Genomic DNA, 12377 nt, shown 5'->3' on the forward strand with positions numbered 1-12377 from the left:
TGGACCAGCATTCTGGTTTAGACCAGGATTCGGGTAATATTATTATTAATAGTAATAATAATTTAGCAATAATTTAGCAGGAAGAAATAGGCTGATATATACTTCCAAAAGTGTTCACAATAATAACAATAATAACAATAATAATTTATTATTTGTACTCCAGCCATCTGGCTGGGTTTCCCCAGCCACTCTGGGTGGCTTCCAACAAAGATTAAAAATACATTAAAATGTCACACATTAAAAACTTCCCTAAACAGGGCTGCCTTCAGATGTTTTCTAAATGTCAGGTAGTTGTTTATCTCTTTGACATCTGATGGGAGGACGTTCCACAGGGCGGGCGCCACTACCGAGAAGGCCCTCTGCCTGGTTCCCTGTAGCTTTGCTTCTTGCAGCGAGGGAACCGCCAGAAGGCCCTCGGTGCTGGACCTCAGTGTCCGGGCAGAACGATGGGGGTGGAGACACTCCTTCAGGTATACTGGGCTGAAAACCAAGGTACAGCTTCTGATTGGCTGCAGAAAGCTTCTGTAGCCAATTAGAAGCCGCAGAAGCCATGTCAGACATTCAGGTTCTGAAGAACCTTTGCAAACCAGAACACTCACTTCTGGGTTTGCGGCATTCGGGAGCCAAAACGTTCGACTCACAAGGCATTTGGGATCCAAGGTAGGACTGTACAGAGCTATGAATACTGAAATGTTTTATAAAATAATACCATGACTGAGAATGCCAGGAATTGAGAATCTGGCTGAAATTTTCAGGTGGACGTGGACTCCCCCAGGTGCTCCTAAGCAAGTCACTTCCCCCATCTATATCTCTTAAAAGGCAGCATCTGTTACCTGCCTCACAGTGGTGTCACAGCAATAGATGAGATAAGGATTGCAATGACTAACATAGCCATTACTTGCAGGGACCAGTGCACCAAGGCATAAATGGCGCTCCTTGCTGGGAAGAGCTGGAGTGGTTCTCCAGCCTCTTAGGTGAAAGGGCCAGCTCTATCTGCACAAAAGGCTGCATGCCCAGAGCTGTTCCATCGGCCAAATTTCCTTGTGTAGGAGCTCCATATATAGACATGGACCTTCATAGAAAATGTGGCATGTATTAATTATCAATCCTACAGTGCACATGAATTAACAATACCCTTGTTTCCAAACAGTGTGATCCTTATATTAAAATCACCTTGGGCAAAAAAGTGGTGGAAGACAGAGATCATTATATTCCCAACACTATCAATCCAATTTTTGGCAGGTAACTTTTAAGACTTCCTCCTTCTGTGTGATTAGAATGGCTCTAATCCTCTCATAGATTAAAGAACAATTATGCCTTGTCATAGCCTTAATTTTGTTTCAAGAAATCATTATTTCACCTTACTCTTACTTATGAAAAAAAAAAAGTCGGGGGAATGGGGGGAAAGTGTGGCACGCTCTTCTTCTGGTCTTTTGTTATGGGAGGATCCTGAATTGGATTAGAACACAATGAGGGATGGACTAGAACATTCACCTCAATTTACAGAGGAAGAAAATTCTCCCATTTAAAAATGCTTATATATTCTGCTGATAGTACTAATATTCCAGTTAATAAACTGGAATTGTATACAATTTTTTAAAAGGGGTGGGGGATTTTGGAAGAAGGTAGAGAGTTTAATCCTTATGCTAATGATATGCTAATGTCCTCAGAATGTGACGAATTAAGATGTATTTATAAGTTAGTAATAAGGATTTTTATAGTACTCATTTGCTGTTTTTTCTATCAGCCAATTATCTTGTATCAGCCCACAGGTCCATAGTGACCCTTGCAGGGTGTTTAACTAGTAATTCCAATTGCAGTGGCTTACTGGTTTATGAAAAATGCTGATCGTATTTGTTGTGAGTGTCACTAATGTTTTCAGGGTGGTTAGTTTTCTGAATTTCAACCATGCCAAATATTCCTGTGTTTAGAATGTACGAACTGAGTTGCTTCTTGCCTCAAGAGAAGGATCTGAAAATTTCTGTTTATGACTATGATATGCTGACTCGAGATGAAAAAGTTGGTGAAACCATCATTGATTTGGAAAACAGATTTCTCTCCCGCTTTGGATCTCAGTGTGGAATACCACAGCAGTACTGTGTGTAAGTTGCTCACTGCTATAGCTATTAAAAACATGGAAAACCTAAGCCCATGATTAAATGTCTCCCTGCGAAAACGACGTTCCTTAGAAGCAGTTATCTTGGCTGGACTTAACGCCTCATATTTACTGCATTTTCACAGACTGTGATAGGATATGCTATGGCTTTCCTGATTAAAGCATTGTCTCCACTAAACCTACCTCAGTTCAGAATCCTATATATATATATGCCAATGTGCCCCTGAAGCTCCTGCACATGTGTGCTTTTCAATAAGGCAGCTTCATAAGTAAAAAGGATTCATATCTAAGACTGCTGCTTTCATTACAGGAATTGGGAAGCCCTTGTGAGCAGTGCCAAATAATATTTTACAGCTTCAGTGTGTGTGTAAGAAATCAAGGGGGAAGCATCCTTCATGTGGGCACTTCATTTTCATTGCAACAAAAAATATAGCCTAGAAGTGTGTGTATGTTTGGCTTCATTCAGACATAACACTAAACCATGGTTTCAGGAATGAGCATAGCATCCACCCAGACTCATATACGGTACTTCATTCTTTTCCTCCAGCTTGGCTAGAAAAAAATTAGAAGCTCCGCTTCCATTTTAGATTAGCCACAGTTTAGTGTATCCTCCGAACCATAAAATGTGGTTAATCTTAACTATGCTTACTGAAAACAGCCAGCTTTATCAACTATGATTTGAAGCTGAGTGAGCACAGTTTGTCCAGGCTTGAAATAGGTGATTGGCAATGGATGGGAAATTACTTGGGCTCAGAAGAAGGCTAAACTAGTTCTCATAGGCTCCAAAATAGCCTAGCATATTTTAGTTTCGCAAAACACCCTATTGTGGAGTCGAATTTCCGTCTTTTAAATTCAACATAATTCCATCCACTCATTCATCATATTGAGGAATATGGCAAAGTGTTACTAAGAAATGATGTGCCTGTATCCAAGAGACATGCTGTCTATCTATCCTGAATTTTTCTCTTAATTCCTAAAAAAGCTCAGGTATCAATACATGGAGAGACCAACTGAAGCCAACACAACTCTTGCAAAATTTAGCCAGGGTCAAAGGCTATTCTCCCCCAGTCCTTTCTGAAAACGGGAGGAGGATTAGTTATGGAGGAAGAGAATACACTTTGGAAGAATTTGGTGAGTTTTCTCCTTGTTATTGAGTTTCGCTGATTTGTGTTTGTGCTGTCCCCACTGTGTTTTCCTTGAGCATTTATATTTATAAGAATATAGAATTGAAACTTCATTGTCAACTGTAGCCAGTAATTTTGACGTGGAAAACCAGATCAGCATGTGGAATTGTTCGCTATAGGAAAGTGAAAGAGATGCAATGCATGACTGAGTGGAATTTTGCCTTTCCATAGCTAGCAGTGAAAACCCCATGTGCTCATGGATCTAGCAGGCTGTTCTTGGTCCACAATAAATCTATTGAATGATTGTATATATTTATACTTGCTAATTTCAGTATTTGGCTGTGAATGCCTACTGATTTACATTTTTCTTTCTTTACTTCAGAGGCCAACAAAAAACTGCATGAACACCTTGGGCCTGGTGAAGAACGGCTTGCCCTTTACATTCTCAGAACTCAGGGCTTGGTGCCTGAGCATGTAGAGACAAGAACTTTGTACAGTACCTTCCAGCCAAACATCTCACAAGTACTATACATTTATATTTTATTTATTACTGCATTTATATCCCACTTTTCTTTCAAGGAGCTCATCTCTACATCAGTTACATCCACCAAGTCCCCTGGTGACTGGCTTGGCATCACATACCTGATGTAGATACAGTGGTTTTTTTCTGGGAGGACGCAGGGCGACGCCTACCCCTAAACACTTTATGAATCTAAGTTTAGCCTCATTGAGGGGCAGTATTTCAATAGGAGTAGGAAAATGACAGTACCCCTAAACATTTTTTTAGAAGAAAAAAAGTGCACTGTGTATCCACTGGGACCTCTAGCTGTATCAAACCCCCCCCCCTCTCAAAAAAATACCACACACAATTAGAGCTGGATGAGGATTTTTCATCTTTATCATATTTTGTCATTTTGGGGCAGGGTGAGCTTCTGGTTTCCCCCCTGCATGTTAAGCATTGTTTGTTTGTTTGTTTGTTTGTTTGTTTGTTTTGTTATTATATGAAGTGGTCTGAGAAGCTGTTTCATGGGTCCCTGCAGTATTCCGTTCTTGATGTTTTGGTAAAGACCTTGTAATTTTTCACAGCACTTCAAGCGCTGTATTGACTGTGGCAAGGGCTTGGGCCTTCCAAGTGAAATTTCTGACATCTTCACCTTGAAACAACAGGAAACCCAGCAATGCCACGTCATAAATTACTTTTGAAAGGTCTCATGTGTTTCAACCATGTGTTGCCATGTGACATGGTAGGCAGGTGTAAGAGTAGAGAATCAAGCCCAAGGTCTAACTGTGCATATGCAATAAGCTGCATGGTTCTTTGGATTCAGGCCATGATATCAAATTGGAATATTGATAATGTCATATAACAGGGTTTTGTTTTGTTTTTTAAAAAAGACCTGACACGATTGCCTTACTTGATACAGGGGAAGCTTCAGATGTGGGTGGATGTTTTCCCCAAAAGCATGGGTCCACCCGGCCCTCCTTTCAACATCACTCCTCGCAAGGCTAAGAAGTAAGTAAATAAGGATTACGGTAGGTGGCATGCTTTTTTGGAACTTCCATGTTGACTCTTTAACTGCAGTGATGATTATGAGCACAGTGTTTGCATTTACTTCATATTCTGTTCCAGTCCTTTCCACTGCTAGAATACAAACGTGTTCTTTATACTCCACAACAGGGATATCCAACCAAGTGCCTTCCAAATGTTGTGGACTACAAGTTTAACTATTCCTTTTTTAAAAATATTTTTTATTAGTAATTTCAACATAACATATAATCAAAAATCATATCATCCTTAAATCCCCCCTATTTTTTCCCTCCCCCCTCACCAAAACATAACACATCCTCCCCTTCTCCCCCCCCCCCCGGACTTCCCTCAGCTCCTCTCTCTGGTTTACCAACATATGTTATTTTCTGCATGTTACAAAACTGTACAGATCCTTAATTTATCTATCTAAATATTATCAGTAAAAAGTTTGTGAATGTTTATTCAAAACCTGCCAAGGAGTCCAGTTCATTTTGTTGTTTCTTTAAATACTGACACAAAAATTACATGACGGGGATAACTGTGACTTTAAAGATGAATGGGAACCCTTTATAAGTTTAACCATTCCTGACCATTGGCCATGCTGGCTTGTGATGATGGGAACTGTAGTCCAAAACATCAGGAACGAACCATATTGGCTCCCTCTGATCTGCTGGATATAAACCTAAGAGCAAATCCTATATTCCAGGTATGAACTGCGGGTAATTGTGTGGAACACAAAGGATGTCATCCTGGATGAAAAAAGCATCACAGGGGAAGAGATGAGTGATATCTATGTGAAAGGGTAAGAGACCCATATCCCAGATCTTGTTAATGATGAACACAACTGTAAGATCAATTTAAAGGTCTGGTTCTCATTAAGAGTACCACTGCATTGAGCTTTGACTGCAGAAGTTTCCAGGTTCAATCCCCAGCAGCTCAAGGAGGGAAAAACCCGTGTCTGGAAGCATGAAGAGCCACTTCCTGTCAGAAAAGACAGAGCTGGGCTAGATGGACTTGGTACAAGGCAGCTGCCTGTGATGTCATTACTGGAAGAAGGAATTAATGAAAGGCTGGAACGTTGTCCTCAGGCACGAAAATGTCTTGAGCTGGCCCTGTCAAATCTTGGGTGTAGGAAGTTTAATGGGGACATTGGGACCGATTACTGGCAATATATCTAAATGGCAGAACTGGCCACATTACACTGAGATTAGTGGAGCTATTTGGGATGAAATCAGACAAGAGAGTGCCAGGGTCTCTGTTTCAGTTCTGGTGTTTTGCAACGTAAACATTACAGCTCCGAAGCTGCAGTAAAGTGTTGCTGCATTGTGCAAAGCCATCAGTCCTATTCACTATACACAGCTAAATGTCATTGTTTCTGACTTTCAGATGGATGCCTGGCCATGAAGAAAATAAGCAGAAAACAGATGTGCATTACAGGTCCCTAGACGGGGAAGGGAACTTCAACTGGAGATTTATTTTTCCTTTTGAGTATTTCCCAGCTGAGCAGCTCTGTACAGTTTCAAAAAAGGTGATTCTTCTCTGATTATGTTAATAATAAAAATTAAGCTTGGCCATTCACAGCCATTCACAGCCAAAGGCCTTGCACCAGGACACTGAGTTGTGTGTAGATTTTTCCTGAATCTTTAAAAAAAATAAAAAACGGCACAGCAAACTGCAACCTCCACAGCCACATGTTTTGGTAGATCTGTTTGGAATGGAAGGAAAGTTCTGTCCCCTCCTTTGTTTTTTTCTGCTCAGATGCTTTTCCATCCATAGAGGAAAAGAGACAAGTAGAAAAGTAGCAGAGTATAAGAACATGATTTTGGGAAGGAAATGACCAGAGTAGAAAAGGTTAAAAAGCCCTTCCCACTTACTGTTCTTCCACTGAAACTTCCAGCCTCCCACATCTGCTTTTCATATAAAGAAAAATCAGCCTTAATATTACAGGTGTCTGTAATGTCATATCTAGAGTAGCCCATAGGTAGGTCAGATTGTGGCCTTTACCAAATTCACACATTCAAGCAAGTATTCGTCACTCCTTGCCACCTGAATATTTTAAAATGCAAATATTTTGTTATGAACCTTGCTTTGCATATCCCTGAGATACAGTTTTCTTTCCACTATGTCTGATAATGAGTTCTAAGATACAAAAAATAAACTCCACACTTTTTTGGCTCCAGAACTACAAACCTGCATAATATTAAAGTGTTTCACAGTGTGAAAATTTCAGGTAAGATTCTTTTTTTTAAAAAAAGCAATATATTGACAGTTCAGATGCAAGGAAACCAACTACTTGTCTGCTGTGAGTGCAGCAGCAAAAGTTTTCACCAGCTTAGGCAAGCAGAGGACCTTCTAATGAATTGCTTTTCAATGTGATCCTTTTTGGCCAGCAGACCAAATCTCTATCTCATTCCACCTCTACTGGCCAACTTTGACAGGTGGGTGGAGCCATGCACTGTCAGTCATGATGATGTCAGGTGTCTGACTCATCAAAATTGGCCTGCAGAGGTGGGGGGGGGGGAGAGATATTAAGCAGCAAATTAGCACTGAGTAGGATTTAACTCTTTGCTCATTAGCTGAAGTTGAGCGTGCTGTTGTGGCTGCATAGTGCTGTTCCATGTAGGAAACAGTGAGTCTGGCCAATGCAGAATTTAACTCTGTCCATCATCTGAGATCACCTGCCCAAACATGAGCTGATTGAAAGGTAGATGTGGTTTGGGGAATTGGGTCCCCCGGTGAGCCAAAAGGTTGCCCAACCCAGCTTTAGGCACACACTTTTTTCCTGTTTGTGGAAATGCTGCTGACAGAGAGATGGAATTAGGGGCAGTGGGAGGGAGGTTGGGTCACTGCAGCAGGCATGAAAATTACTATTTCTTTTTACTGGTTTTGTTCTCCCTAGGAACACTTTTGGAGCCTTGACAATACAGAATTCAGAATTCCACCCAAGCTGCTTATTCAAATATGGGACAATGATAAGTTTTCCTTGGATGACTATCTTGGTATGCCCTTTGAAGTACAATATGGGTTGGTTGGGTGGGGAGTTTTGCAAAGGGAGAGATTTTTGTCAAGTTTTCATTTGGAGAGAAACGAAGTGTGTGACCAGATTTCCCACCCACCCACCCTTCTGTCATTTCCTATAGGTTTTGTTGAACTTGATTTACACAATGCAATTGTGCCAGCAAAGTCTCCAGAAAAGTGCTCTTTGGACATGATTCCAGAATACAAGCCAACTAACACTCTCAAGACCCCTAAGATTGCTTCACTCTTTGAACAGAAATCCATGAGAGGATGGTGGCCATGCTATGCAGAAAAAGATGGCTCCCGTGTTTTGGCTGTACGTCCCCGTTAATATGCATAAATAGTTACATCATTAGTTGCTAGGGTTTCATTTTGCCTCTAAATCTCTTATAACTCCCTCCCCCTCCAACGCTTCTCCACCTTCCTTAAATATCATGAGCAAAACATCATAATAGCATAACTCAGCCTTCCTCAAACTGGTGACCTGCAGATGTTGTGTCCATCATCAGAGCTGGGGCTAATGGGAACGATTGTCAAAAACATATGGAGGGCACCAAGGTGGAAGAGGCTGGAATAACTTATCACTAACCTGCCCCAGATGTGCACAACAAGATCCAGTGATTACAGCCAGGACCAATTGACATGAATAGCTTATCTCTCATTGATTTTAATGCATTCATAATATTTTCTGCTTCAAGAGCTGTGATCTATATCTCCATGCATGCCCCCCCCTATTTTATATGGCTTGAAAATATATTATAATTAATGTTTTGTGGCATATAAACCCAAGGATTCTATGCACACAAATTTCCAGTTTTGTTTCTTAAAACTTAATGGGAAGCATTAAGAACCTAGCCCACCCTGTGTAATTCCTCTTCTTCATCTGTAATGCCTGACACTGGAGGTCTGTTTTACATGATGGTATTTTCATTTATTTGAAGGGTAAAGTTGAGATGACTCTGGAAGTCCTAGGTGAAAAAGATATTGATGAACGGCCAGCTGGTAAAGGCAGAGATGAACCTAATATGAACCCCAAATTAGAGCAACCAAAGTAAGATACTTTGCTATATTTGAATTCAATATTCTTTAACTTTGAGTATCCAGATGTTGTTGGACTACGATGCCCAGCATCCCTGATTGGCTATGCTGGCTGTGGATGATGAAAGTTGTGGGAATGGGAGGTGAATGAATGCTATGCCAAATCTAGACTTCTGTGCCATACATCAGAAGCACCCTTATACCACTTTAAAAGTCATGGCTTCCCCCAAGAATCCTGGGAGCTACAGTTTGTTAATGGTGTTGAAAGTTAGGAGACCTCTCACAGAACTACAATTTCCAGCACCCTTAACAAACTACAATTCATGGGGGAAGCCACGACTGTTAAAAGTGATATAAGAGTGCTTTAAATGTATTGTGTGGGTGTGACCTTAGTCAGGCTTAATGTAAACCCATTGAAATAAATGATTTTATTCTAAGCATGACCAAGTCAGGATCCAACACAGTGTTCTCAAGAAATAACAGACTGTAACATGAATTAAACAAATTAACTATTTTAAAACATTTAGCATCAACTATATACTGGATGTTTTATAGAACCTATCCATGATATATAGGCCCTCTCTGCAGCACATAATCAAAATTCTGAACTATCTGGTCTTTAGTTTTATAAATGCGAGACATTATATGCTAGGCTTTATTAAGTTACCAGATAATTTAACTTTTATACCTAAGCAGCAAATATCATGTGCCTGTTTTCATTTAAACCCCACTTGACTGATTTGCCAGTAAGGAGTCATGTAAAATCCCAAGGCAACATGTAGGTAATAGTAATGTGATTTCATTAATAAAAAATTGTCAATGAAACTTGGCATTCAGATTTCATATTGGGATTCAGCTCCCTAGTTCTTGAATTGTTTGAACCTTCTCAGAGCAGAGTAGGCAATGGAAGTCATGGAGGAACCATTACAACTGTGTGACATCAGAGCACAGCTGGTAGTGGCATCAAGAGAGGCAAAGGCCAGGCAAACACTGCAAGAAAATGAAAAGGATGAGGGACAGAAAACTACTGTGTAAGATTTAGAAACAAGGTTGGCCCAACTACAGGGCTGGCAAAATTCCAAAGGCACCATGCAGCTAGGAAAATTCTGGATCGGAGAAACCCAGTTTCCTTTCCCGAACTCAATATTTGGAATAGCAGGCTCAGCTCCATAGAAGTGAATAGATTGAAGACTCTCACCTGAAGACTCCTATCCTGCATACAAGAAGATAAAGGCAGTAGAAATGTGAATTTACAGCAAATTGGCTCAAACTGGTCTTATTTTAAAACATCTGCCTTTTGTCTTTGTATGAGATGCTCTAAGCATGTATAATGGGGTATAATGGGGTAGCCAAGGTGATACTCTCCAGATCACAATTCCCATGATCCCTGACTATTGCTGGCAGGGGTTGATGGGAACTGTAGTCCTAGTTGTTCAGAGGCTACCAGGTTGGCAATCGTTGTCTTACACATAATCGAGAACACAGCTCATTAGCAATAAATATGCTAGTTACTTGGTATCCTAGTTCCTTGCTAAGGTAACCAACTTTTTTTTGTTGTTGTTCCAAAATATAGCCGACCAGATACATCTTTCCTTTGGTTCACAAATCCATGCAAGACAATGAAGTTCATTGTGTGGCGCAGATTTAAGTGGGTCTTCATTGGCATCATCCTCCTCCTGATTGTGCTCTTGTTTGTAGCAATTCTTCTGTACTCACTGCCGGTAAGCATTTAAAAAATGTGTAATAGTGTTTTTTGCTTGTGACATTGCGTCTGTTATAGGTTTAAATTCAGGATACAAGCCTGATGCTCCTGTCCAGGGAGCAGTGCATGAATTACTATCATTGGAAAGGGGAGGAAATAAATTGCCTGTCATTTCCCTTAAGGGTATTTTATATCTTTGGAGGGTTTATCTCTGAAGATAACTTGGAGCAAGATGTAATGCAGATGTAGCAGCTAGCTCCTTTGTTGACCGAGGCCACTAGCCGAGTTACTCCAGTTCTCAAAGCTCTGCCAATACATTTCCCAGCCAAATCCAAATTTTACAGATGATGCATTTGGGGAGAATGATCCTTAGCATCCCAGCATTAGAATGGTACATTTTCCTGGGAAACAAGGGCAGATATGAATGGTGGCGCCCTAGTTTTGGAATTCCCTCCCCCTTGAAATCTACTTGGTGCCTAAACTGCTGATCTTTAGATGCCAGGCTGTCCTGTCCAGGTCTTTGACAATAGCTTCACTGCCATTTGAAATGGGTTCAATTGCTATTTTGATTGTATTGTTGTGATTTTTTTAATTGATAGTGTGGTTTTATGGATTTTATTGTTACCTGCCCAGAGATCTGTGGGTGTGGGACAGGATATAAAGAGCCAAAATTAAATTAAAAGTATGTTGAACTGAGTTTTAGTGAATCACTCTTCAACTAAAATAAGTGTGTGTTTAAATTCAGAATGCACTTTGATCACTTTTCCTTCTCTTTTTTTGTAGAACTACCTGTCAATGAAGATTGTGAATCCATTTTCATCTGGTTAAGGAATACCCTTTTCTATAAAATGTTACATTCCAGTAAGGTTTTGAAACCTCCGCCTTTGGACCCAACATAACCACCTGATAATCCTATACATATCTACTCAAAAACAAGCCCCCCTGAATTCAGTGGGACTTACTCCCTGGATAGAATCACTGCATAAATCAAGCTGCTTGTGTTTTTAACCAGGAAGAGGGTCATTTCTAAGAATTGAACTGTTATGTATGATGTATTGGGTGGTGCCAACTGTAAAATACTATGCTACAGTTCAGCGTTTTGACTACAACAGTTCATTTTCTCGTTATCATCTGTTTTAAAAATTACTTTCCAAAAACATTATTCCAGAAAGCTTTCTCTTTCTCTCTCCTTTTTAAAGATGTACTCTATTTAAAGTATTTTTTTTATCATGAGCACTTTGAAATCCTGCCTCTTGATTTATGGAAAAAGCAGGCACTACTTACATTTTTAGAAATGAAAAAAACAAAACAGTGCAATAATAATTGTTCACCAGCTGTGTGAACCTCATGTTTTTAAAAGGTCATATTTACAGCAACAAGCTTCCATTCGCTGTGGTTCAACTTTTTGAGCAAAACGATGAAATAAAGCAATATAAACTCATGATTTATCATTGTGATTATTATAGTTACTTCTAATTTCAATTATGTGTTCACAACAGCAAAAATCAGATGTCAAGACAGTGGTAGTATCATAATTACAATACTGTGCAGTTGGATACCCATAATCCCACTGAAATCAATGAATGGGGTGAGTGAGGATTAACTATATAGGACATGGGTCGGCAAACAAAGACCCGGGGGCTGGATCCGGCCCAATTGCCTTCTGGATCCAGCCCGTGGTCAGTCCGGGAATCACCGTGTGGATCGGTGTGGGGATTCTGATTGTTCAGGCTGCGCCATCCCCCCCCCAAACACATCTTGGTGGCGCCTCCTCCCTTTCTCTTCCTGGCTTCTCCCCACCCTGCCTAGAGGAGGAAGGTAGCTGGGCTTTGTTGAGCCACGGTTGGCTAAGCG

The 12377-nt window shown here is 40.4% G+C and overlaps 1 protein-coding gene across 5 annotated transcripts in view; it reads left to right on the plus strand.

Moving 5' to 3' along the window:
- Positions 1-11967, plus strand: part of MYOF (myoferlin) — a 74936-nt gene extending 62969 nt beyond the window's left edge. For all 5 annotated transcript variants that reach the window (XM_083740826.1, XM_083740827.1, XM_083740830.1 and 2 more), the window contains 12 exons: positions 1151-1242; positions 1932-2102; positions 3099-3247; positions 3623-3762; positions 4662-4750; positions 5472-5567; positions 6152-6293; positions 7665-7764; positions 7906-8099; positions 8725-8834; positions 10395-10542; positions 11307-11967. In XM_083740826.1, the coding sequence (XP_083596952.1) occupies positions 1151-1242; positions 1932-2102; positions 3099-3247; positions 3623-3762; positions 4662-4750; positions 5472-5567; positions 6152-6293; positions 7665-7764; positions 7906-8099; positions 8725-8834; positions 10395-10542; positions 11307-11351 (1476 nt within the window). In that variant the 3' untranslated portion in view covers positions 11352-11967. The remainder of the gene's footprint in view (positions 1-1150; positions 1243-1931; positions 2103-3098; positions 3248-3622; positions 3763-4661; positions 4751-5471; positions 5568-6151; positions 6294-7664; positions 7765-7905; positions 8100-8724; positions 8835-10394; positions 10543-11306) is intronic.
- Positions 11968-12377: the final 410 nt, after the last annotated feature.

This window comes from Podarcis gaigeae (assembly GCF_964106915.1).
Source record: "Podarcis gaigeae genome assembly, chromosome: 5".
NCBI classification, from domain to species: Eukaryota; Metazoa; Chordata; class Lepidosauria; order Squamata; family Lacertidae; genus Podarcis; species Podarcis gaigeae.